The sequence below is a fragment of the Eretmochelys imbricata genome, chromosome 1 (genome assembly GCF_965152235.1).
Source record: "Eretmochelys imbricata isolate rEreImb1 chromosome 1, rEreImb1.hap1, whole genome shotgun sequence".
NCBI classification, from domain to species: Eukaryota; Metazoa; Chordata; order Testudines; family Cheloniidae; genus Eretmochelys; species Eretmochelys imbricata.
The window spans coordinates 22,132,933-22,158,651 of record NC_135572.1 but is presented as its reverse complement, the minus strand read 5'-3'; the positions used below and the strand labels follow the sequence as shown (position 1 = coordinate 22,158,651).

The window sequence follows — 25,719 nt, the reverse complement described above, 5'->3', positions numbered from 1 at the left end:
TCAGCTACCTTTCCCCTGCCGTGGTACCACAGAGCAGTCAGATTTTCTAAGAAAAAAGCTGCATTTTGTTCATGGTGGAAGCTTTAAAACTGCTAGTGAATTTTGTTGCCTAGTTAAAGGGGAAAAAACAAAAGCCATGTGGTTTTGCTTCAGATAATACATTTTCTAATTGCTGCCATTACTGGAAATGTTTGAATCACCTAGGGCCAAATCATCTCCCTTGGGCAAACCCAGAATAGATGGACTTTGTGATGGGCTGCTCTTTGGGGCAGGAAATTCACTGGCCATGGAGCATCAGTGCTGCTTCATCATTGCTAGTGTAGTGGCCTTGGGGCTGGAGTAACCTCCATGCCAGATGTTCCTCCAGCATTTCAAGCAGGACATATTTGCAGATCCATTGGCCATGCCCTTAAAATGCTTCTCCATGTTACTGTGGATGAAGCCCTGCCTAGAACTCTGACCTCTTAATTAAGGGAACCACTGTACTTCTGCAGCTTTATGGGCTTTTTTAAAAAAACATTAAACACGAATAGTTATCCACTAGGGAAAATGCTAATTAGCCAGTGTAGGCTGTACCCATGCAAACGTGTTTTGTATTTGTGACATCAGGTGGTGTATATTGCCATTGAGGAAAACAGCAATTTATAGACATAGTTGCTGTTCTTGCTACGGAGAAGAGTTAGCAAGTGTATGTTGAGTGATAATGGTAATTACACACATTCATCCCGGTGCAATGAGATGAGAATAAGGACTGGATGTAATAGTCACGCAATAGAAATGGCACGGTCCTGACGGGTCATTTCAACCTGGGCTGGCTGTACTAGAAAATGTAGGGAACAGTCCTGCCCCGGCAGGGATGGACCAGATGATGGAGGAAAATAGTTCATGTTTAGCTCTAATTTGTGTAGCTGATGAGCAGACTGTTTTAAATTTAGTGAAGAAATGACGTTTCTGTTTACATTATACCCCAAAATAACTTTTCTTGTGAATTGTGTGCTCAAGAAAGGTTCTGGCTTGCCATCCCTGGAGAAGTAGCTACTTTATATCTCCACAAAGCAGGCACAGCCATAAGCATGTGTAGTGCAAGATGCCTTGTAATGACAATGTGGGGCTCTCGGAATCTGTGGTGATGGAGTCAGATAAGTACCTAGACAGATTTTCAGTGTGTCTTAATACATTGTTCCTGTGTGTTTTTGTCATCCAGAGAGGAGAAAGAAGATGAGGAGTCAAGTTTGTAACAATAGCATATATTGATACTTTTAGCAGAATTTGAGGAGCTATTTAAACCAAAGTCTGCAATAAAAAAGTTGATTGTGATGATTCGAAAAGAGTACAAAAGGTGAGGTGCCTCTTCCCCTAGGCAAGCAGCGAGGTGGGATGACTGTGTGTGACACAGGGTCATGGGCCATGTGTCTAATAAGTGGGCCCATGCACCAAGGCTCCCAGGAGCATGTCAGGCAGGAGGTATAGCTAACTCCCCCAGCTGGTTAGCGTGCATGCTGTATGCTGTCAACAGTAAATGCTGGCTTGGCAGATGGTGGGCACAGACATTGCCTCTTCCCAGAGGAGCAGCAAATTTGTTCCATGGCTCGGTGCTGTGAGCCGCCTTGCACCAATATGATTCTTTTGGCAGAGGACCCACCATGCAGCATGTCTGCTTTCCCTCGCTGTGTCACATGGGGCAGGGTTTGGCATATCCTGGGATTACAGCTGTGTACATTAATTTCCAAAGGAGGTCTGTTGGCATATGTTAGTATGTGTTTATTTTCATGAGCTATAACTACTGTATTTGCCTACAAGGTGGTGAGTCAAGAGCAGATTGAAAGGAGCAAGATCAGCTCACTCACTCAGCATCCCTGTGCAGTTAGGAGGAGATGTTTAAAGGCACAAAGGGCAGTTAGGCACCCAGCTTCCACTGAAAGTTAATAGCAGCCTCTGACACTAACAAATCCCACCAGCATTTCTATTAGGTATGAGGCACCTCTGAATTAATGCCATCAACTGGGTCTTTCCATCTGTCCTCATCTGGTCTCTCTCTTTCTTTATATTGCAAGCTCTTTGGGGCAGTAAGCATTTCATTTTGAGCACATGATTAACATGTAATAAATAATACTAATAATCCTTATGAATAAGACGTGTGTTACTGCTAAATAAGATTAGCTATCAAACCGGTCAGTTTTATGTCACGCAAAGTCAGTCCCCTGCAATCTCCTTTTGCCCCACCAGAGAGGCTGGGTAGTTGAGCCATGATGAAATCCTTAGTTGCTTCCAAAACATTCACTTTGCAATTGCTTCAGTGAGTAGAAATGATCTTTCCAATGACACATTGCTTGCCTGATCATTGCCTAATGATCTAGGAGCAGTTCACATCCAGTTCAGACAGTCTGAATTATCCAATATTATTATAAGATTGTCAGATAGAATTATGTCACATCTGATATATTGATGCATTTGCAGCAAGCTCTTCTCCCCTCAGTGTTCACAATTTTACTGTCCGGCTTGCAGTGAAGAGAGCATAAAAACATGAAAATCAAAATTGCTGCAGGAAAGTAATGATCAGGATGAGATGGCTGCAATTCTGGGCTTTGCTAATTGCAAGACCTGATCCAGTTTGGATTTTTGGGCCTTACTGAGACAGATTCAGTAGTTAGTTCTTATCGGCTCTAAAATACATGCTAATTTGCTGAACTTGAGACTGGGGAGTTACTCAAATCATCCATATCACATAGCCCTAACTTTGAAGACAAAAAAATGAAACACCTATGGCAGTTTTAGTATAAAAATTCAGCATTTATCATTATGTCTAGACATGTGCAAGTAAGTAGATACATAAATCGGAGTGCCAATGATCACCCCAATCAGCCCAGGTTGGTAATGACACCAGCTGATGGCTATCTTGCTACTGTAGTTTTGAAAAGGTCACAGCATTATGTTCTCTGTTAACATGGGAAGATGTGAGGACTATCAATTGGAGATTAGAGAGGGGAGTGGGGTTGACCGGAAAATAATTCTGTTTTTATGAAAAAATTGCTATTTTGAAATTTGTTTTATTCCAAAGCAGAATGAAAATAAGACTTTTCAAAATATTTTGTGAAAAAACCATGAGCGAGAGAGAAAGAGAGAGATCCACCCCAGAATAGCCAATAGCTTCTGGTTTGAGATATGTTGAGAACCACACCTCCTACTGAAGTCAGTAGGAATGACGGGCACTAGATACTGAATCTAGGTGACTAGGGTCAAGCATCCATAATTATAGGCCACTTCTGAAAACGAGGTCCTCAGTGACTTGCCCAGCATCAAACAGTGAGCCACTGCCAGAGCTGGGAGAAGAAACCAGGGTTCCAGAGTCTGGTAGAAAAAATATAACTGGTAGAAAAATGTTGTTTTGTTAAAGACCAAAGTGTTTCATGGCTATGTATTGGTTTTGATGAAAATTTTATAGGGAAGGTCCACAGTGGAATTTTGAGAGAGAAAGAAAGAGAGACCCCAGAACAGCCAATAGCCTGGTTGTTATGACACTCACCTCAGGCAGAAGAAACCCAGGTAACATTCCCGCTCTGAAAATGTGGGCGTTATCCTCTCTTTTCCTCAGTTTACCCATCAGTAAGGAGGGTATAACAATGCTAGTTATATAAGCTGAATTAGACCAGTGCTTGAATGCGTTTGTAAACCCACCTGACAATTAGAACAGGCTAGAGAATGTATTTTTATGTTCTCCATATTAACACAAATTCTTTTTACGTTCTCTCTTATTAACTAATTGATTTTGATTGATTATTGAAAATGAATGAATGTTAGTGATAAAGAGCAGATATCTATATTTATTTAACACATTAGTTAATAAGTATTGACCTGTCCTATTAGCTACAGTGCTTATCATATATGCTTTTTTAAATTAGTATTTAAATTTGGTAACAGTTGGTTTAATATAAAAATACAGCATCTAATCACTACATCTAGACATTTGCATCCAAATAAAGAACTAAGAATGCGCTCGATCACCTCATGGTCACTGGATCAAACCCATTCTAGGTTAGTAATGGCACCAGCTGATGGCTATTTAGGACCTGTGTTCCAACAATCAGATGTGCACAATTCAAACCCCACTTGTGGGCTCGGGTTTGAGGCACATTGGCTGGGCATCAGGAAACTTGCAGTGTCACTGCTCATGCCACAACTGTTGTATGGATAACTAAATTACTTCAGTCTCCAAGGATGTCAGTCTGTCACCATTCACAGATGTCACGTTCACATGAAAAATAACTGACAGCAATAGGAGGTGTTTCCCTGAAGTTTGGGAACAGGAAGAAAATATGCCTTTGCCTAAGGTTATAGGGGCAAGGGGCATGGTTTGGAATAATTTACGTCATCTGTCTCTAAGATATAGTTAGTTGTTAAGGATGTGGGGAATTTCCCTGACTATAAAGGAAAGTTTGCAAAAATCCAGTTTACTAATGTTATTTTATTCTGAATATTCTAGCTGCCTCTGATGCCACTAGTATTTTGGCACCACATTCAGGTGACTCAGCCTCATCATAAAAGTTAGAGATGGGAAATGACCTGTTAAGTCCTACAGCCCCTTCGCCAGTAGTGCTGCTTGTTCCTCGGTGAGAGGAAATTCTGTGTCTGGAAGGGCCAGCTCATTGGAGCATACAGATTGGCTGACTAGAGCTCGGAGCTATAACTCAAAGTAACCCAGACCTGAAAAATTCAAAAATCATTGAAACAAGTGGTCCATAAAAAGAGATGGGACAGGAGCAGGGTGAAGAGAGGAGCAGACACAATGATATTATTATTGTTTCTGGTAGTTCCCACAATGTCCTAGGCACTGTACAAGCCCAGAATCATGCACGGTCCTGAACCGAAGAAGCTTCCATCCAAAAAGGGAGGATGAGGGCACAGAAAAGAGAATGAATTAACTGGAGAAGTGAGAAAATGAGAGGGCAACAGAAAGAAAGGGAAGTGAATGAGAATGTAAGTGGAAGAAAGTGGAGAGGTTGGGAAAGAAAGTGGAGTAGAAAGCAGGATCTTCCCCTCCCATGTATTCTCCCCTCTTTTTGACTTCCAAGCAGCCTTTTTCATGCAAGAGACAGAACCTTGCCTTTGTAACTCAAATAGAAGGGATGCTGTAGCAGAGGGAACTTCGGTGCCCCTTGGTTGTGGTGATTTTTGTGGTTTTTTGAGCCGTCCAGGTGCTGTGCTGGCTAAATGGGTGCTGCTCTTTTATGTTTGTTTGAAGACATTTTCAGATATTCAGCCTGAAGATAACTGTCTTGTCATTGTTTTCCAAAAAGAGCTTTTCAATATTTAAGGCTGTTGTAGCTCAGGAAAGGGCAGTGATTTGGTAGTGTGTGTGCGTTAGGTAGAATTCCTGTACCTACCTCCTTCTATTAAATATAAAAAGTGTCATAGGAATACACATTATTATGTAGAATCATCATGTAACTTTCCCAGTCTCTTCCCCTTGCACATTTAAACATAGATGTGATAAGACAGGCATAGCCCTGCATCTCCCACAGCCCCAGAGGATTTGTGTGGCACACTCCCCTCTCTGTGAGCAGCCATGTTTGTTGGCTGCATGACTGGAGTGGGGAAGGAGCATGACCCTGAGGGAAGCAATTACCATCGGGGTGCTAGGAAGAAATGCAGTTATGCTTAGCGGGGCTGCAAGAGGAGATGGGCAGTGCCCTCCTTTGGTGTACAGAGTGGGGCTCTGAAAGTTAAGTTTTGTTCCGAGTTGTCTTGTCTCATCTTCCATCACTCAAATTATTTTTTTCACCGGTTCAGCAAACCGAAGAACCACAGTTTGAAAAATTTGCTCTATTGTTCCAGCATGAAAGTGTGCAGTTTCCTTACCACTTGATTATCTCCGTAAAAAGCATCAGGCAATGTTACTGACAGCTGAAAGAAGGAGAAAAAGCAGGCTTTTGTTTTCCCTTCAGAGAAGGCAGAATGTTTCTCTTTTCCTTTACAGCTTACCCAGGGACTCTGAGTGTTTGTTTAATTGCTGTACGAACCCAAAATAAAGGTAGCTTTGATACCATAGATTACTCCTCTGGTCTTTGAATTTGAATGACCTACATACAAATCAGGCTTAGGCTAGCGCAAGAAGAAAAGACATCCAAAGACTTTAATTTGTGCAATTCAGAGTTGAGTATAGTAATACATGCTATTTGATTAAATATCTTGGAAAAAATGTAAAAGTTTATGGTCTGTCCAAGTATAATGATTTTACCTTCCTGTGTATTAATACCAGGTCTGTTCGGGCCTGATTCAGTGGTCACTGAAGTTAGGAAAGCGCTGACTTAAATATGGTTTGCATTGGTCTTTAAAGAGTAGTGCCTAAAGTTCCAGCTACTGTGTTTAATTTGTATAATTTGCAGCAGGGCTAGGTGTGTAGTTAGGGAAAAATTAGGTTGCTCAAAATCAGGCGCTTTATGCCACTTTGCCAAATCTCAGATGAAGTTTTGTTCTTGGATTTTTGAATCCTAATCTTTTATTACATTGTTGTCTTTTTTCGGTTGTCTTTCTACTCTCCTTTCGCCACAGTATGCAGAAGAGAGAGACAGCTGTATAAGCTGCAGGCTTTTCTGATTTCCATTATGTCAAATTCATTTTGGAATTAGGCATCAGAAATTGTGCAGTCAAACTCATTCTGGAGTTGGGCATCAGGATTGCTCAGTCAAGCTCAGGGCAACAGTGCTTTTTTGTAAGAAGCAGTCCCATGTTATAAAAGAAAATAACCAAGTGGCACCTTCAGAGTGCCTTAAGCTCTCTCTGCGCTCACCCACAATCACACTCATACACTTCTTTATAGGTGACTAGTGCTCAGTTCATTTGTATTTGTATTGTTCACACCTGGCAATGCATTCTAGGTTCTTAACACCTAAGTATTTAAACAAATTTAAATTGGAAATTGAAAATAGGTTTTACAATTTGCAATTAAATAATGGTGCCATGCAAAAATGTTGCCATACACAACTGTCTTAATAAGATAACATGGATAAAGAGGCAGGGCATGCATAAGTTGCAGGGGCAAAGGTAAGGGCATGAGCTGTTTTTACACCCTCATGATGTCAAGCCAAAATATCCTGTTGTTTCTGACCTAGTAGGGTGAGACGTTAAATGGAAGTGGTGTATTCCTCATTGGTTAGCGTCTTTAATCACGATTGGTTGTCTTTAGAAAAAAATATGCTCTTGTTCAGTCAGAAGTTATTGGGCTTGTTAGTGTTCACTTGCATGGTAGGAAAGAATATTTTCCTCCACTACATTAATTGAGTGGAATTCTACAGCCCATATTATGCATAATAAAGTCAGACTAGATGATCGTAAAGGTTTGTTCTGACTTTAAGATCTATGAATCTGTGTAAGATTTCAGCAGCTCAGAAAAAAAAATAAAGACCCAGTGCATTTAGTACTTTAAAATGTCAAAAATAAGACCTTGAAATCATTCTGTCCACCCACAGGCAGCTAGTGCAGAGAGCAAATCAGTGTATACACAGAATTCATTCCACCCACCTTGATAACAAATGCAGGACTGCATTCTGCACTGGTTGATCTGTGGGGGATAGATCGTCTTTTTGATTAGCCCAGTGTAATGTGGTCCATTGAAGGAGTTCAGTGTATCTCTCTTAATTTGTCTAATCCTACCTAATCTAGTCTGTCTCGTGGGTTGATTGCCTATCATTGTAATATCTAGAGGCTACAAAAATAGACTTACATATAGTTTAGCCCATAATATACCTGCCCTTGTTATCCTGAAGCCACCCACTTAACCTGGCATATCTAACTCTTTTTGTTCTCCACAATGTAAATGCAGGAAATGCATTTCCAATGCACAGCTACAAATCAGGGAATAACAAATGCACAATTACAAAATGGGGAATAACTGTTTAAGTGGTAGCACTGCTCAAAAGGATGTGAGGGTTATAGTGGATCACAAACTGAATATGAGTCATCAATGTGATGCAGCTGCAAAAGAAAGCTAATACGATTTTGTAGTGTATTAACAGGAGCCATGAATGTAAGACACAGAAGGTAATTGTCTCACTCTACTCAGCAATGGTGAAGCCCCAGCTGGAGTACTGGGTCCAGTTCTGGGCACCACAATTTAGGAAAGATGTGGACAAATTGGAAGGAGTCCAGAGGAGAGCACCAAAAATGATAAAAGATTTAGAAAACCTGACCTATGAGGAAAGGTTGAAAAAGATTGATCGCGTTTAGTCTTGAGAAAAGAAGATGGAGGGGTGACCTGATAACAATCTTCCAAAACGTTAAGGGCTGTTATAAAGCAGCTGGTGGTCAATTGTTCTCCATGTTCATTGAAGGTATAATGGGCTTAATCTGCGGCAAGGAAGATTTAGGTTAGATATTAGGAAAACTTTCTAATTGTAAGAGTAGTTAAGATCTGGAATAAACTTCCAAGGCAGGTCATGGAGTCCCCATCACTGGAAATGTTTAAAACAAGTTGGGCAAAACTGGTCAGGGGTGGTCTAGGTTTACTTGACCAGCACAGGGGGCTGGATTTGATGAGCTCCCTTCCAGCCCTATTTTTCTGTAATTCTATGAATGCTTCTGTATGTAGGTAGGTTTGCATCAGTCTCTGACAATGGTCAGATGTGGGTTCACTCTGTTGTACTCCGATAGGAGGTTCCACAGACAAGTATTTAAATCTCACCCAGTTTGTGGTCATCCTGTCCTGAGTTTTAAAAATGTCCTCTGAAACTTGATATAATAAACAATATTGCTTGGTATAATCTGTAAAGGTAGCTGTGATGGGGTTCCCAGGGTACAACCTTGATCTTGGGACAGCTGAACCCTCTGTCCCACCAACATTGTGATGCTGTGTCAAGCCACAAACCTCTAGCAGGTACCGCACTTACACAGACATCCACAGGCAGGGACACACCAAGCTGAGTTACATGAATGATCTGAGAGTTATGAATATATCCGCTCATGAACCACCAAAAGGGAAACTCCAGCCAATTACCCCCAGTTCCCCAGCCTTGCACCCCAGCACTGTACCGTCTTGCACCGGTCAGAAACCTGGCCAGTTTGAGTTCATTACCCAGTCCGCCCATCCCTCAATGTGGAGAGGACATACACTAGCCTTGGTAAAACTGAGCTGCGATTTCCTAAGCACTTCAACCAAAACACAGCATTTTAGGTAAAATATAAAATAGATTTATTAATTACAGAAAGATAGATTTTAAGTGATTATGAGTAGCAAGCATAAAGATGAAAGTTGGTTACTTAAGAAATAAAAATAAGTTCTCAGTCTGGGTTTTACAAGCTAAACAGGAGTTGAATCAAGCAGTGTCTCACCCTAACAGATGGTACAAGCAGGTTAAAGATCCTGGAACTCTTTCCCAGCCTGGGACCACTCTCCCCAAAGTCTTTGTCCTCCAGACATTCCTCCAGGTGTTGAGTTGGAGGGAAGGAGGGAGAGGCCAAGTGATGATGTGACTTTCCCTGTTTTATAGCTTCTTCCAGCTTGCTGGAAAGATCTTATGATGTAATGTGTGGGTCCGCCCCCATTGGTCAAGCAGTCTCCATTGTCTACGTGCTGTCTTTGAGAAGTCCTCTGGGCTGGCCCTTGGGAGAGTGGATTCCCTTTAATGGTCCATCATCATGTCTGGCTACTCCATTGTTGTACCTGAAAGGCTGATTGTGGGTGTTCCCAACCTCACAACATATATCAGTAACATATACGGTAGTGATTCATTACCTCACATATAATGATAGCACATACAATCTGACAGGATATTAATGTTCAACAGATCAAGACTTTTAAAATGATACCTCACAAGGTACACTTTGTACAAAACATATGCTAATTATATGACAGTGGTGAATATGGGGGTTCCAGGGTGCCACTGTGAGATAGAGTGTCACAGTAGCCACCAAATCACACATCTCAAAAATCCCATAGATTGCCTAAGAGATCTGAAGGATATTGGAGTAAGAACTGCTTAAAACTTTTAGACCAAAAATCTTAGAAAAATAGGTGTTGTTGAAAACAATTTTTTGAGGAAAACAATAATTTTGACAAATATTTTGCATTTTCATTTTTTAAAACATAACTTAGAGTTTTGTTTTCAGATTTTTGGTTTTTTTATGATTTTTTCCCCAGGAATAATAGTTTTTTTTCCCCTTTGTCATGAAAAAAATATGGGAAGAAAAAAATAATTTTCCAACCAGCTCTAATAGGAACCTGTGTGGATCTGTATGGAAGAGCACAGATAATCAGAGTACAGGCTAGTGAAAATATGTACACTCTCACCAACTGAGACCCTGTCAGATACAGTTTGATCTAAAATAGATCAACATGTTACTGCTCACAGCCTAATATTTCTTAAAGTTGTTAAACTGTTCTTTATCATAGTCTGATCTGCTTAATCAGAAACTGCAGGTAGGGTCAATATCAACAACAGTATTAGGAACTCTTTTTTTTTTTTTAATTGTTGCAAACAACTAAGTTGTTACTCAGAGAATAAATCTTAGTCCTCAGTGGGTTCATCATACAAATAATTATTTTCCATGTGTTTCTGTAGCTCTTTTATTATCACTTTTTCTAAGATCAATGATAGCAAGTTGGAAACTTGTCTGTTTTCAAATATGATAGAGTCAAAGCAAAGTCGTCTTAAATTTCTCTGCTATTATTTGTAAACTTTTATGGAACCAAATTAATCTCTAGTCTAACTCCACTGAAGTTATTAAATAAACCCCACAAATCCTGTGTGTCCCTCCCTTTTTGTTGTCAATGAGAGCCTTGAAACATAAACCAGAGGTAACCAATCAGCAGGGTTATAAGTTTGAAACTCACATGCTATGCATTGCCCTCTTGCCGATGAAACCCACAGCTTTAGTCTCTTCAATTTATGGAATAGTCTTAAATCAATGTGCAGCTCTGGAGGACTGGAGCCACGTGGGCTTCTGTTGATGGAGCTAGGACCACTTCAGGCCTGTTAGCCTGAGCAGCTGCTGCTGAGCCACTTTTCTAGTGAGTAGTCATGAGCCTGCCCCAAAATGGGCATCTCAGTACCGTGGAAGGCTGCATGGCCCCCGGAACTAAGCAGGACATAAGGAAATCCCTGTCTTTTAATACCAGGTCTGCTACTGACATCCTCTGTGGCCTGTGGTCAGGTCATTTAACCTCTGTGCCTCAATTTTCCGATCTGTGTACTGAAGATAACCCCTCAATGGTGATTTGACTACTAGTTTAGTTAATGTCTGCAGAACGTTCTGTAAGAGCAGATGAGTAGTAGTATTTGTGATTCATTATTTGATTTGCTTTCTTAGCTTTCCTAGTGGACGTTACAAAGATTTGGGGATACACAAAGAAACATCTCAGTGACACTCCCTAGACTCTTCAGGGTGGTCTTATATATAATGATTGGAAGTGGGTGGGGTATACAATTATTTTACAGGCTCACATCAAAATGCCCAAATCAAGTCTGCCAACTCTGTCCTGGATATGCCGAAGACTGTGTGGGGAAAAAAGAACTGTGCCACTGAGCAGAAGGGAGTCTTTCTTCTTTCTTTCACAGTCAGCACAAAGTTGCTTTCAACAGCCTCAGCGCTGTTCACCCTTCTCCCATACTGTCTGTGACCTGGCACTTACTCGGCTCATCTTCCCATGTTTGCTTGCCCCAAGAGCATTTGCTTGACTTCCTCGTGATAGCTGCTGACAAAGCATGTATCACCAACTAGCTCTGTACATGAAACAGGTTTTGAAGTGTCCACAAACCTTTAGAACTGGATTCTCTGGTCGGCTAAGTTCACGTTACACTGCTTATGCAACCCAAAGTGACATTAGACTAGTGGAGAAACCTCTGTGGAAAATCTCCAGTCTGTGTAAAGATGGCAGAGGTGGCTAGGCTGCCTCCTGCACCTATGTTACCACCTCCCTCCTGCACCTGAACTGCCCAGTGCGCACGATGGGGGAGGAGGCATGTTGGGAACAGGCAGGAGGCATTCAGGGTTGGGGTATGGTAGGGCGAGGCGCCTCTACAGCAGACGCTCTGCTGATAGAATGTCTCCCATCAGTGGAGCAAATTGAAGCTGCCCCGTGCAAGTTAGATTTATACCAGGGCTGCAAGAGCAGGAGCAGTGTGTCCAAGTTGGGTTCGTATCAGGACTCCCTCTCCGCTGTGCTCAGGCACAGTAGAGAATTGAACCTTCAAACCCTATAAAGCCAAGTTAAAATTGGTCAAGATTTTAAACAAAAAGTTTAAGAAAAATGTGAACTTAAGAGAGCAAAAAACAAGATAGGCAGCCGTCTCAAGTGAACGTAACGCAGATCAGTGTGTTATAAACACAATGTACAGTAGTCTGATCCAGTGGCAAAGGATCTTGGTCAATCATAAGTAGCTTCATATAAGTCTATTATAATTTATGTCTTTGTTCTTGAACACTGGTGACATGATTTCCCACCCCCATGCCCTTTCCTAAGTATTAAAACAGATTCTCCATGGCTTTCCATCCATTATGAAGCAAGTTCAGATGGTTCGTTTTTGTTTTCATTTCTCCTGCAGGTGAATGGCATTGATCTTCGGGGTGCTACCCATGAGCAGGCTGCAGCTGCACTAAAAGGAGCAGGGCAGATAGTAACAATCATAGCACAATACCAGCCGGATGGTAAGTCAATGAACTAATTTACTGTCCAATTAAGAAGTGCGGTTGGGTTTCATCTGATGTTCTTTGGCTGGAAGAATAATGTCATCTACCTTGCAAGACTTCAAGAATAGGAAAAGCAATAAAATTGGGAAAAAGTGGAAACGATAACCATGCAGAAAAAAAACTGGTAGTTTGGCACCCTGTGTGTGATGACTTATGTGGACTTATTCCACTACCTGGTGGATGAAGAGGTGTCCTCCTAACACTAACTGTCCTCAAAAGTGGCACTCATGGGACCTCTTGCTGATAGTCTCAGGGATATACCAAGGGCTGAATAGACATGGAGAGTGAAGTACCTTTTCACCCTTAGAAAGTGGTTCCTCCATGTGAGAACTGAGACACGCTGGTCGGCCAGTTGTACTTCTGTGCTGTACCTTTTCGGTGGCTAAACTGAGGACTTCAGTCACCAGGCTTTATCAAGCTGCCACTTTTCATAAATAATAAATTCTCACTCATTCCCTTTCTCATGCTCTGACTCAGACTCTTCCCTCCCCCACCCCCCACCCCAAGTTAAAATTAAAACAGAAAATGTGCAATTAAGACAGATACCAATGGAAAGAGATGAGGTAAGGAGAAAAAGAGAGGAGAATTAGAAGCAAACAAAATTTCAAATATTATATTTTATTACATACATGAAATAATTTGTGTGTGTGTGTATGTATATATATATATATATACACACAGTATATAGATCTAGATAAATTTCAGATCAAGGAAGAAGGGGTAAAAATAATTGTATTACAGAAAGTTCTTGACAGAAGATTTTGGTTCCCATTAGTTTCGGCAGTCTTGTTTATCTTTTCCAGTTTAATAGGAACATAAATATCAATTTAGACTGTTATTACAGAAAGTCGCAAGTAAAATTGCAGCTCTTGATTTTTTGGATGGTAAACAAGAGTGCATAATGTGCCAGCTTTCTGAGCAGCCAGCTGATGATCAGCAATTAAAATGGAGGAAAGAGTTAATGCTTCAATAAGTTACTATTCATGTAGTAAAGAAAAGAGTATAAAGTACATAGCTGTTGTGATATTATAAACTGACCCTCTAACCTACGGTTGCAGTGCAAAGTAAAAAAGGAGGTAATGGTGAATGGGTTCAGAGTTCTCACTTGGTTTGCTCTGAGCATCCAAATGTTTATCTGAACCTTGTATGAACTCCCAAGCATTTCTGAGTATGCAGAGTTGCCTGGAAATCTTATGTAAGTGGGTTCCATTGCAAGATTTCTAGAGCTTGCCATCAGGCTGAATAGCTTTTATCTTGTTGTTAAAGCATTTTCACTTCTCATCTTGCCTGGAACTAGGAAATGCAGAGGCTAGCAAAAATAAAACATAATGTATGGGTGGGTAAACACCTTTCCCCAACTCTTCTCCTCTTCCTTTCTTGGTCTTTCTTACACACACACACACACACACACACCTTTTTTTATTTCCCTTACCTCTCTGAGACAGAAATAGACAAATTAGTATGGGACAAAGTTTTGAAAGATAAAAGCAGAGGTGGGGAGGGAAGAAGAAGAAAAGTGAGGAAAAATTGGAACTAAAAATACAAGAAATAAAAAGATGAGGTGGGCCATCTTGAGCTGGGTGACATTTTTTGGACGAATGGTTTATTTGCTGAAAAATGCAGTTTTGGTCAACCCAAAGCTTTCACAAATTTGATCTGAGAAACCATCCAGTTTTCCAGATCAGATGCTGCCCTTGGGATGCAGTCTTGTCTTCAGTCTTGGACTCAGCTCTGAAGCCTCCCCCTCCAGCTGCGGACACTGCTCAGTAGCCACCTGAAGTGGAGCACCCATAGGAGCACTACTTGAAGAAGGAGAGTTTAATCACCTTGTACAGTAACTGGAGTTCTCTGAGATGTGTCCCCCTATGAGTGCTCCACTGTCCCCGCTCCTTCCCCTCTGCGTCCAGTTTCCTCTGTGGCACTTTGTAGAGGAGAAGGAACTGAGGACAGGTCACCTGCATGATCCTATATAGCCTTGGTGTGGAGTACGAGGTTGTGTAGGACACCTGCATGGGCCAAATGTGCACTGCTACTGAAAATCTCCAGTCGAAGATGCATGGGGTGCATGTGCACCTGATGTGGAGAACCCGCAGGGAGACAAATCTCAAAGAACTCCAGTTACTGTACAAGGTAGTAACATCTCCTTCATGTCCACTGAAGGTAGGATAAGAAATAAGAGGCTTAAACTACAGGAAGGGAAATTTGGGTTAGATGTTAGACAAAACTTTCCAACTAAAGAATAGTTGAGCTCTGGACTAGGCTTCCAAGGGAGGTTGAGGAATCACCATCATTGAAGGGTTTTAAGAACAGGTGGAAGAAACACCTGTCAGGGATGGCCTAGGTTTACTTGGTCCGCCAGTGTAGGGGCTGGGCTTGATGTCTTCCTGAGGTCCCTTCCAGCCTCCCGTTTCTATGTTCCATAATGATTACTGCAGCTCCAGTTCAGCTGGATATTTCAACACCTGCCTAGCATTAAGCACAAGAGCAGTCCCATTGACTTCAATGAGACTACTCCTTACTCAACTACTATTGAAGGTAAAGAAACAAATACAAGCAATTAAAAACTTGTCAATCAAAAAGATGAGGGAGGCCTACTCACTCATATTGTAGCCATGCTTTCACATTTATAACCAATATTCATGGAAACATTTTTGCTTGCCTGCACTTTTTTCCTGAATAGCAACCTTTTCAAACTCCTTTTAAAGCCAGTTAGTGCCTTTGCAAAAATACACAGCCACCAAGGTGGCATTCACCCTCTTCTGCAGTATGGACTTACTTGGTATGTCCTGAGTAGCTATTGTAATATGAGGCCCATCTTAAAAGAGCATGGCCATGTGCGTGTTCAATGGCTCTCTTTAAGAAGTCAGTGTTCACCCACAGTTGTCCTATTGGGAGTACAGGAAATATCTTCAGCATTTCAAATTCCATTGGATAGTATGTATTCCCATGTCAGTGGTGATGGTGGTGCTGCAGTACAGTAAGGAAGGAGCTACGGTAAAATTCTGTGGTCAGTGTAAGTGATAGAGTTTGAAAGGAAGGGGAGCTATGCTTTAAATACACATGTCAAGGTTCCTCCCCGACTCTGAACTCTAGGGTACAGATGTGGGGACCTGCATGAAAAACCTCCTAAGCTTATCTTTACCAGCTTAGGTCAAAACTTCCCCAAGGTACAAAATATTCCACCCGTCGTCCTTGGATTGGCCGCTACCACCACCAAACTAATACTGGTTACTGGGGAAGAGCTGTTTGGATGCGTCTTTCCCCTCAAAATACTTCCCAAAACCTTGCACCCCACTTCCTGGACAAGGTTTGGTAAAAAGCCTCACCAATTTGCGTAGGTGACTACAGACCCAGACCCTTGGATCTTAAGAACAATGAACAATCCTCCCAACACTTGCACCCCCCCTTTCCTGGGAAATGTTGGATAAAAAGCCTCACCAATTTGCATAGGTGACCACAGACCGAAACCCTTGGATCTGAGAACAATGAAAAAGCATTCAGTTTTCTTACAAGAAGACTTCTAATAAAAGTAGAAGTAAATAGAAATAAAGAAATCCCCCCTGTAAAATCAGGATGGTAGATATCTTACAGGGTAATTAGATTCAAAAACATAGAGAACCCCTCTAGGCAAAACCTTAAGTTACAAAAAAGATACACAGACAGAAATAGTTATTCTATTCAGCACAATTCTTTTCTCAGCCATTTAAAGAAATCATAATCTAACACATACCTAGCTAGATTACTTACTAAAAGTTCTAAGACTCCATTCCTGGTCTATCCCTGGCAGAAACCAGCATATAGACAGACACACAGACCCTTTGTTTCTCTCCCTCCTCCCAGCTTTTGAAAGTATCTTGTCTCCTCATTGGTCATTTTGGTCAGGTGCCAGCGAGGTTACCTTTAGCTTCTTAACCCTTTACTGGTGAGAGGAGCTTTCCCCTGGCCAGGAGGGATTTCAAAGGGGTTTACCCTTCCCTTTATATTTATGACAACACACAACTCATCCTGAATGGAAGAGATGTTGGGGAAGAAAATATTGGCCTCTAGGTTGGGAACACTATAAGGGTATGTCCACACAGCAACTAGACACCTGCAGCTGGCCCATGCCAGCTGACTCTGGCTTGCAGGGCTGTTTCATTGCTGTGTAGACTTATGGGCATGGGCTGGAGCCCGAGCTCTGGGACCCTCCCACATCACAGGATCCAAGAGCCCAAGCCCGTAAATCGATACAGCAGTGAAACAGCCTGAGCCTTGCATGCCTGAGTCAGCTGGCACAGGCCAGCTGCGCGCGTCGAGTTGCTCCATAGACATACCCTAAGAGAGAAATTCCACATTCTGCTCTCAGCTGCACCCATTCGTCCCCATTACAGGGCTGTAAACAGAATTTAGTCCTCCGATTTTTGCAAAATAGTCAGTAGTCTGGAAACTGTGCTGTGCTGCATTGCAGTATCTCTGCAGCTGTTCCCTCACAGCAATCCCTGGGAAAACCATTAAGCCAGTCAGCTGTTCCGTATGCTATAAATCTTTCAAGCAAATCAATTAACACCTTCCTTTAACAGCTTGCATGAAGGGAAGACATTCATTAATTACAACTTGATTCGACCAATGGACACTGAAGGGGCCAAAAAGTTGTTATAATGGGGACGTTTGCACTCTATCCCTATTTGCATTAAGTGTTAGCTGCTTGCTGGCACAAATACAGCACTGTACATTTTTGAGGAAAGCCGAGTATGTTGGGTAGTAATTGACATCTGAGTCTTGGTGAGGAAGGGAATCTCAGTGACAGCTATCCTTTCTGACAAACTTGTATCTTTGTTTGCTGATGTTAGCAATGGTAGTTATTAGAGCTGTAACTGTAGTTAAAAGCATCTTAAAACAGTGAAGCAGATAATTCCTGTTTGTCGTTCCTTTTTCTTTGAAGTTGGGAGTTCATGTTCAGTATTATAACAGACACTACCTTTTTGCCTGTTCACATGTGACCTGAGTCAGCTTTTACAGGAGTCCCTTCTGTGTCTTACATCTGTGTCTGAACTGTAGGCGGGGGAGGGGGGATTTTATGTTTTTAAAATACTAGACTATAATTCCTAAGCACCACTATTATACTTTCCTTCTGGAATGACTCCTGGGTTACTTCTTATCCCCCACCATTACTGCCTAATTGCTACCTCAAAAATGTACACACATGTCTTGATGAGTCTGCTGTTTTGGTATAATTTTAATGCATATGCATGATTCACACATCGAACCCTTCTGGATGCTACAGAAATAAGGTAGATATAAAATACACTGCAAATGTAAATGGCTTTATCTATACATCTGTGGCAAGCTGTCTTGATATACATTTAAATATACATACACGCACACTGAAGGCCTTTTCTGTAGTTGATATAAATTGGTGTAACTCCATTGACTTTGATGGAGTTACACTAATTTATGCCAGCTGAGGATCTGGGCCCTCAGCATCTTGGTACCTCTGTGGGCACTCATCTACCCAGAGAATCCAGAGTACAAAGACTGTGTGTCACGCATGCACTTTTAAAGTGTGTATTTTATATGTGTGTGGGAAAAGAGTATATATGAACACATGTATATGGGGAAGGGGGCATAAACACCCCCTCTTCATCCTCAGTGTTCATCTGGCTGACTGGAGAATGCCAGCATTATAGGAGTCAGTAACAGTAAAAACGTTTAGAATCATTTTAGAATCATCATTGCCTGGCTGCTGGAGCTGAGTGGGAGATTTCACTGGCTGAAAAATCCAATGTATTTTTGATTAGAAGAATAATTTAGAAAGAAGGGATGATACAGATGAGACAAACAGGTCCCATGCATCATAATGGGACATTGGTGCATATATTGAGTGACCAAGCTGTTCTGAATTAAAGTTGAAGTCCCATTCTATGGAGGCTTTCCCGCAGAAATGCCCTTGAATTTGAGTATAATAAAAAATCAGAAACATGCACTTCAGATCTTCCCTGCAAGTCTAGGACACATTGCTGTAGTAAGAAATAGACTTATTCATGGGGTAATTTAATGGGCCATTCACCCAAAAATAGCTATGGATATTTTACAACATACAAAGAAAGCAACTACAGTGAGAGCTGAGGACTGTGATATTAAAGGATGTGATGAAGGGCACTCCAAAAAACAGTAGTTATTCTCCAATGCTGGGGAATTCTGCTGCTGAGGAAATTCTGAGGCAAGTTAAGTATTAGGGAGCATGACAGGTGCCAACCTAACCTTATTAACTAGCAAAGATGACTTTGTGCATTGTCAAAGCCCAATGCTGGTTTGAATGTGCTGCTCCCAGTGAAGTCAATACAAGTTCTGCATGCGGCTTCTCAAAACTTGTAAGCTATTTGAGAAGTTAGCGCAGTGGTGGGCAACCTGCGGCCCGTCAGGGTAATCCGCTGGCGGGCAGCGAGACAGTTTGTTTAAATTGACTGTCCGCAGGCAAGGGCGCCCGCAGCTCCCAGTGGCCGCGATTCGCCATTCCTGGCCAATGGGAGCTGCGGGAAGCGGTGCGGGCTGGCCACCACTGAGTTAGCATAATAGTATTTGACACTTATATAGTAATGCCCATCTGAGGATATTATAGAGCTTTACAAACATTAACCAAGTCTCAACCAACACCAGTGGGATGTACCTCGCAGTAGTAAACTGCTTTCCCCTGGCCACTTTCCCCAGGTCAATAGGTGAGTCAGTAGCAGATCCAGGAATAGAGTCCATCAACCCTGGCACGGTTCCCTTTGTTTTAGTCACTGGACTCTTCTTCCTCCCATGAATAATTCTCAACAGAAGTGAGTAAAATAATTTTGATGCAGGGGTGGAAAATGGAGCACCCAGCCCTCAAAATTAAATGAATTATAATGGGGATAAAAAATAAAAACGGTTGATATTTTCAAGGCAGGATAGGGAATATTCTCATAGACTCATGGTCTATTTTGGCCATAAAGTCTATCATGATTGTCTCGTTTGACCTCCTGCGCATTGCAAGACACAGAACCTCTCCCCATCCACTCATGTAATAGGCCCCTAACTTCTGTCTGTGTTACTGAAGTCCCTAAATCTTGAGCTAAAGACTTCATTACAGAGAATCTACCATTTACTCTAGTTCAGATCAGCAAGTGACCTGTGCCCAATGCTGATGAGGAAGGCAAAAAGCCCTAGGGTCTCTGCCGTTCTCACCTGGAGAAAATTCCTTCCTGACCCCAAATGTGGTGATCAGTTAAGACCCTGAACATGTGGGCAAGAGCCATGAGCCAGACACCTGGGAAAGAATTCACTGTAGTAACTCAGAGCCCTCCCCATCTAGTGTCCTATTTCCAGTCATTGGAGATACATGGTAATAGCAGTTACAAATTGCCCATATGCCATTATAGGTAACTTCATCATACCATCCCCTCCATAAACATATCAAGCTCAGTCTTGAAGCAAGTTAGGGGGTTTTTGCCCCCACTACTCCTCTTGGAAGGCTGTAACAGAACTTCACTCCTCTGGTCGTGAGAAACTTTCATCTAATTTCCAGCCTAAACTTGTGGATGGCCAGTTTATATCCATTTGTTCTTGGGCCAACATTGGCCCTTAATTTGAATGCTGTCTCCCTCACTGGTGCTTATCCCTTCAATGTATTTATAGAGAGCAATCATATCTCCCTTCACCCTTTGTTTTGTTAGACTGATCAAGCCAAATACCTTAAGTCTCCTCTCATAAGATAGGTTTTCCCTTCTTCAGATCCTTCTAGTAGCCCTTCTTGCACTTGTTCCAGTTTGAATTCATCTTTTTTAAACATGGAAGACCAGAACTACACACAGTATTCCAGATGAGGTCTCATCAGTGCCTTGTACAAGGTAATAACACTTGCATATACCTACTGGAAATACCTCGCCTGATGCATCCTAGGATTGCATTAGCATTTTTTTGTGGCTTCATCACATAAGTCCTGAGTTTATAGCAAATATTTTCGCTAGTCCCTAAGCACGTAATCTTTCACGTTTGATTATTCAGTTTCATCCCATTTCTATTACTCCAGTTTTCAAGATTATCTAAATCTTCTTGTGTGATATTCCGGTCCTCCTCCATATTGGCAATACCTCTCAACTTTGTGTTATCTGCAAATTTGATTAGCATGCTTCCAGTTTTTACGCCAAGGTCATTAATGAAAATGTTAAATAAGATTGGTCTCAAGACCAATTAATACCCTCCCTCCAGCCTGACAGTTCACCTTTTAATTCTCGTATTAATCCCCGTCTTCTCCACTTTAATAATTTCCCATGTGGAACTATATTAAATGCTTTACTGAAATCTAGGTAGGTTACATCTACTTCATTTCCTTAGTTTAGAAAATCAGTTAACTTCTCAAAGAAAGAAATCAGCTTGGTATGGCACAGTCTACCTTTAGTAAAGCCATGTTGTCTTTTGTCCCAATTATTTGTATCTGTATGTCTTTAATTACTCTCTCTTTCAAAATTTGTTCTAAGACCTTGCAAACAATTGAGGTCAAACTAATGGGCCAGTAGTTTCCATGATCACCTTATTTATTTCTTTTCTGAAATATAGGCACTCTATTTGCAACTTTCCAGTCATAGGGTATGAATCCTTGTTTACAAAGTCATCAGAATCCTTGCTCTTGGGCTTGCAATTTCATGTGTCAGTTCCTTTAACAATCTTGAATGGAGATTATCCAGGCACCCCGATTTGGTTCCATTAAGATGTTTGAGTTTGGCTGTGGTAATTTCTACTTCCTTATCCTTGTTCCCATTAGCCACCCTGTCACCGCCTGCAACCTTCTCATTAAAAACTGAGGCCAAGTATTTAGCCATCCTGCCTAGTCCCAATCCCCCACCCTTCTGCATTAAGCAGACAGTTTCTGCTTTCTTCTCACTGTCTGGACACCAGTAGCGGGAGCATTGATAGCACAGGAGAGCCAGTTTCCCTGTTCTCAGTGCCGCTTGTTGCCACAGCAGCTCCTGGCTGCCAGGAGGAGCTATTGCAGGGGACAGTTCTGCTCAGCCCTTATAGCTGTAGGAATGCCGCATGCTATTTAATTCTGGGGGGTTGGTGCATGTGCATTTTGGTTACACATAAAGTTGTGTGGGGATGGAGCGTGCTCAATTCTAAGAATTGCAGTCTACTAAGAAATTAGCTGCTAAACTCTAAAAAGTCTTTACTGATCATATGTGAACTGACATCTAACTTGGCCAAATTGGGGAAAATTTACACCGTATCTGCAAAAGCCATGATCCTGACATCAGGGTGCCACCCTGTCAAATTTCAGGAGCTACCTGTGATGCCTGTAATGGCTCATCTAACAGATGTCACATGGTACAAGTTTTGAGATTGGGCGTATCTCTGGAGCATAAACATAAGACTATAAAGTAGCCTCGTAAACATTGGTGTCATATTTTTGATCTGGCTATTGTCAACTAGCAAACCTATGGAAATAATAGTTACTACGATAGCTGCTCCTACAATAATTGCTTCTTCATGTGCCATCTTTGTCCGTCATTAACTTCATTTCTTTTTAGTCTGCTAATAGCCTCTTTGGCTACTCTGACAATTACCAGGAGAAATAGAGTAAATTTTAGGCTCAGCTGTCATTACTAACTCTTTATCAACTAAAGAATCGTTGCCAAAGTACAATCTGTCATGTCAGCTTAAAAAAAAAATCTGTTCTTTTTTTAGTGGAATAAACCTTTGCATGATGGGTCATTGCATTTACAGACCCATGATTTCTTCAGTTCCAGCTTCTCTCTCCAGCTTGAGTCACCATGTTAATGCCGAAGATAGCAATTCAGGTAAAAGCTTTGAAAAGTGTAAATGGAATAAACAATCTAAAATCTAACACTGCAGTGCTAAGAAGTGAAATTAAAGTCAGTAAAAGGTATATTATAATTATGTACATACAGAGTTAAACTTCTATAAATGTGTTACAAATCAGTGTTTAAGTCCAGAAGGGACTACCAGATCAACTAATCTAATTTCCTGCACATAATAGGCCACTAAATCCCACCAGTTATCCCTGCAGTGAGCCCTATAATCTGGAGTTGACTAAAGTATTGCAACCCTCCAGCAATTAATCTATTGTTTGCCACAGGCAGAGAATAGGAGGGACTGAGGAACACCGATGCCTGGGACCTTTGCAATGGCAGGGGAATGATTTGCGGGGAGATACCCCGAAAAACATAGCAAGTTACATTGTGCAATATATTTTCTCTTAGAAGCAGCAATGTCTATTGAATGCAATTACTTTCCTCTGTAGCTGTAAGATGAAGATGGTTCAAAGATACTAAAGTCAACAATTTCAAATCTAGATGTCTAAAGCTAATCTTCTAAATCCAGTTAAACACCTAAATAAAAATGGCCTGGTTTTCAAAGCTGCTGAGCTTCAGTGGTTGATTTGTTCTTTGGAAAGTCAGATAGTTGTATTTAGATGACTAACTATGGATTCAGACGTCAAGAATTATAACATTCAAAAACCAGTCAGAGAACACTTCAATCTCTCTGATCACTCGATTACGGACCTACAAGTGTCAAATCTTCAATAAAAAAACTTCAAAAACAGACTCAAAGAAGAGACTGCTGAATTGGAATTAATTTGCAAACTGGATACAATTAACTTAGGCTTGAATAAAGCCTGGGAGTGGCTGTGTCATTACACAAAGTAAAACTATTTCCCCATATTTATTCGCCCCCACCCCTCCACTGTTCCTCACAGGTTCTTGTCAATTGCTGGAAATGGCCCACCTTGATTATCACTACAAAAGGTCCCCATTCCCCCCCCCGCCCCCCCGCTCTCCTGCTGGTAATAGCTCACCTTACTTGATCACTCTTGTTACAGTGTGTATGGTAACACCCATTGTTTCATGTTCTCTGTGTATATAAATCTCCCTACTGTATTTTCCACTGCATGCATCCGATGAAGTGAGCTGTAGCTCATGAAAGCTCATGCTCAAATAAATTTGTGTCTCTAAGGTGCCACAAGTACTCCTTTTCTTTTAACTATGGATTTAGGTGCCTAATGTCAGAAATGCAGCTCTGAAAAATATTAACCTTAGACATCTGTAAGTACTTTCCCCTGAGATTTGCAAGGAAAAGTTGTGATTTTAAAAATGATCATTATACCTCATGCTTTCTGTATACAGCACTTTTCTTCTTTAAAACAGTTTCATTCAGGATTATTTTGTGCATGTAGTTTTCTAAATATTGGTTCTAATTGTCATCTCAGTGTGGTATGCTGCATAAATATATTTCAATAATTGAACATACTGTTTGTAAGTTTGTTTACATGGCATCTGTAGCTTTGCTTAAAAGAACTGCATATGAGAATACTTAAAATAATGAGACTTGGAGAATAAATCTGAGCATTTCCGGGTGCTAAATGGGAACACCAGATGCATTAAAAAATATGGCAGATACATCAGAAAACATGGGCAGTAGAGAGATGAAAAAAGAAAAGGCTATCGGCAAAATTCAGGTGTATGCTCAGATCAAAACACTATTTCAGGTATCTCTCAAACAGACATGACAAAGTCAAAGAGCTCATCTCCCTTTGAGTTGTTAGAAGCATTTGCTGGTTAGCCAAAGAATTGTTTTTTCCTTGAAAGGGCTGGATTTTCAGAAAGTGCTGGCCGACCTAGCCTCTGAAAATCAGGTCCCTTTAATATGTCTCAAGATGAGCACCCAAAAAATGAGGTTCCTAAAATCACTAGTCACTTTTGAAAATCTTATCCAGGATTAGGGAGGGGTGTGGGTGTATATATCAACATGGGCTCTGAGCCTCTTCCAACTGAAGGCAAAGCTCCTAACAACTATAAGGTGAGCCCCATTAACCCCAAAGCACACATATGTATTCTAAAATTTAGGTTGCTTACACTAATGGTAATACATTATGCCATGAACGATATTTGACTAGTGAAGATACATGTTGCTTTACAAACTTGTTGAAAATCTGGCATAACCATCTTCAGGGTAGACTTATAGATTGGTAAACTATTTTGCTTATAGGCCTGTCTCCTCTTTCAAAAGTGGCTTCACTTATTTGTCATTCTAGTAGTGAGTTCAAGAGCAATGTAAAATTATGATGTCTTCTGCTAGAAGATAGAGAGACAGCGTAGTCTAATGGACAGAGCTTGGGCCTGGAAGCAGGAAGTCCTGAGTTCTAATTTTGACTTTGTCACTGACTCTCTACAGGATTTTATATAATTGACTGTAAACTCCGTTTTTGTTTCCCTTTCTATAAATGTTGCAATAATACTTGAATTCTGACCTCACAAAAGTGTGCTGAGGATTAGTTAATGTTTGTGCTTTGAAAGTGTAAAGACCTATATATGTGCCTCCTATTATTTATTATGCAGGCTTTGGAAGATGATGTATTTTGATGGAATACTCAGTGTTTGTGTATCAATTTCAGTGAAGATTTCCTCACAGTTTTATAACTGCATGAAGGAAATGTAATGTTAGGAGTTAGCCTGCATGGGAATAAAGTATTGTTTCACTAATGTCATAACTTAAAGACTTTATATTTGATATTGAGTTGTAAGACCCTAAATAGAATAAAATTACTTGTAGCATGAAGACGGAAAGCTGATTGTGAAAATCTGGTGAATCTATGAATAACTTATGAATTTAGGAAATTGCTGTATTGTTGAACGGTGCAATGTGTAGTGGGTAGGCTGTGGGTTGATGAGGTCCCTGACATGTAGCACCACCCTGTCTGGAAGAAGCTACAGACTAAACAAAAGAAGCTGTCATCCTTAACTATTGTGCTCTGGTAGGGCTGTTTGGGACAAGAACTTTAGTTTTGTGTCTAGTTCTATGCTAGCATATTGGAACTTAGCAATTAATAGGCAAGGTTTCCATTGTAGCATATAAGAAGTTCACACTGAAGACTAACCCTTTGATTCTGTAACCGATGACAACTGTTAAAAATAGAACTTTAAATTGAACCACCAAATGTGCCCATGAGTTACTATGAGGCCTTCTCACCTCATCCCTTCGTACTGTTTGATAGTGCCACTTGTTGCATCATATGTAATC

The 25,719-nt window shown here is 41.0% G+C and overlaps 1 protein-coding gene across 7 annotated transcripts in view; it reads left to right on the top strand.

The window, feature by feature from the left end:
* DLG2 (discs large MAGUK scaffold protein 2) overlaps window positions 1-25,719 on the top strand; it is a 1,498,860-nt gene that overhangs the window by 1,215,184 nt on the left and 257,957 nt on the right. For all 7 annotated transcript variants that reach the window (XM_077807758.1, XM_077807786.1, XM_077807801.1 and 4 more), the window contains one exon: window positions 12,537-12,639. In XM_077807758.1, coding sequence (XP_077663884.1) covers window positions 12,537-12,639 — 103 coding nt within the window. The remainder of the gene's footprint in view (window positions 1-12,536; window positions 12,640-25,719) is intronic.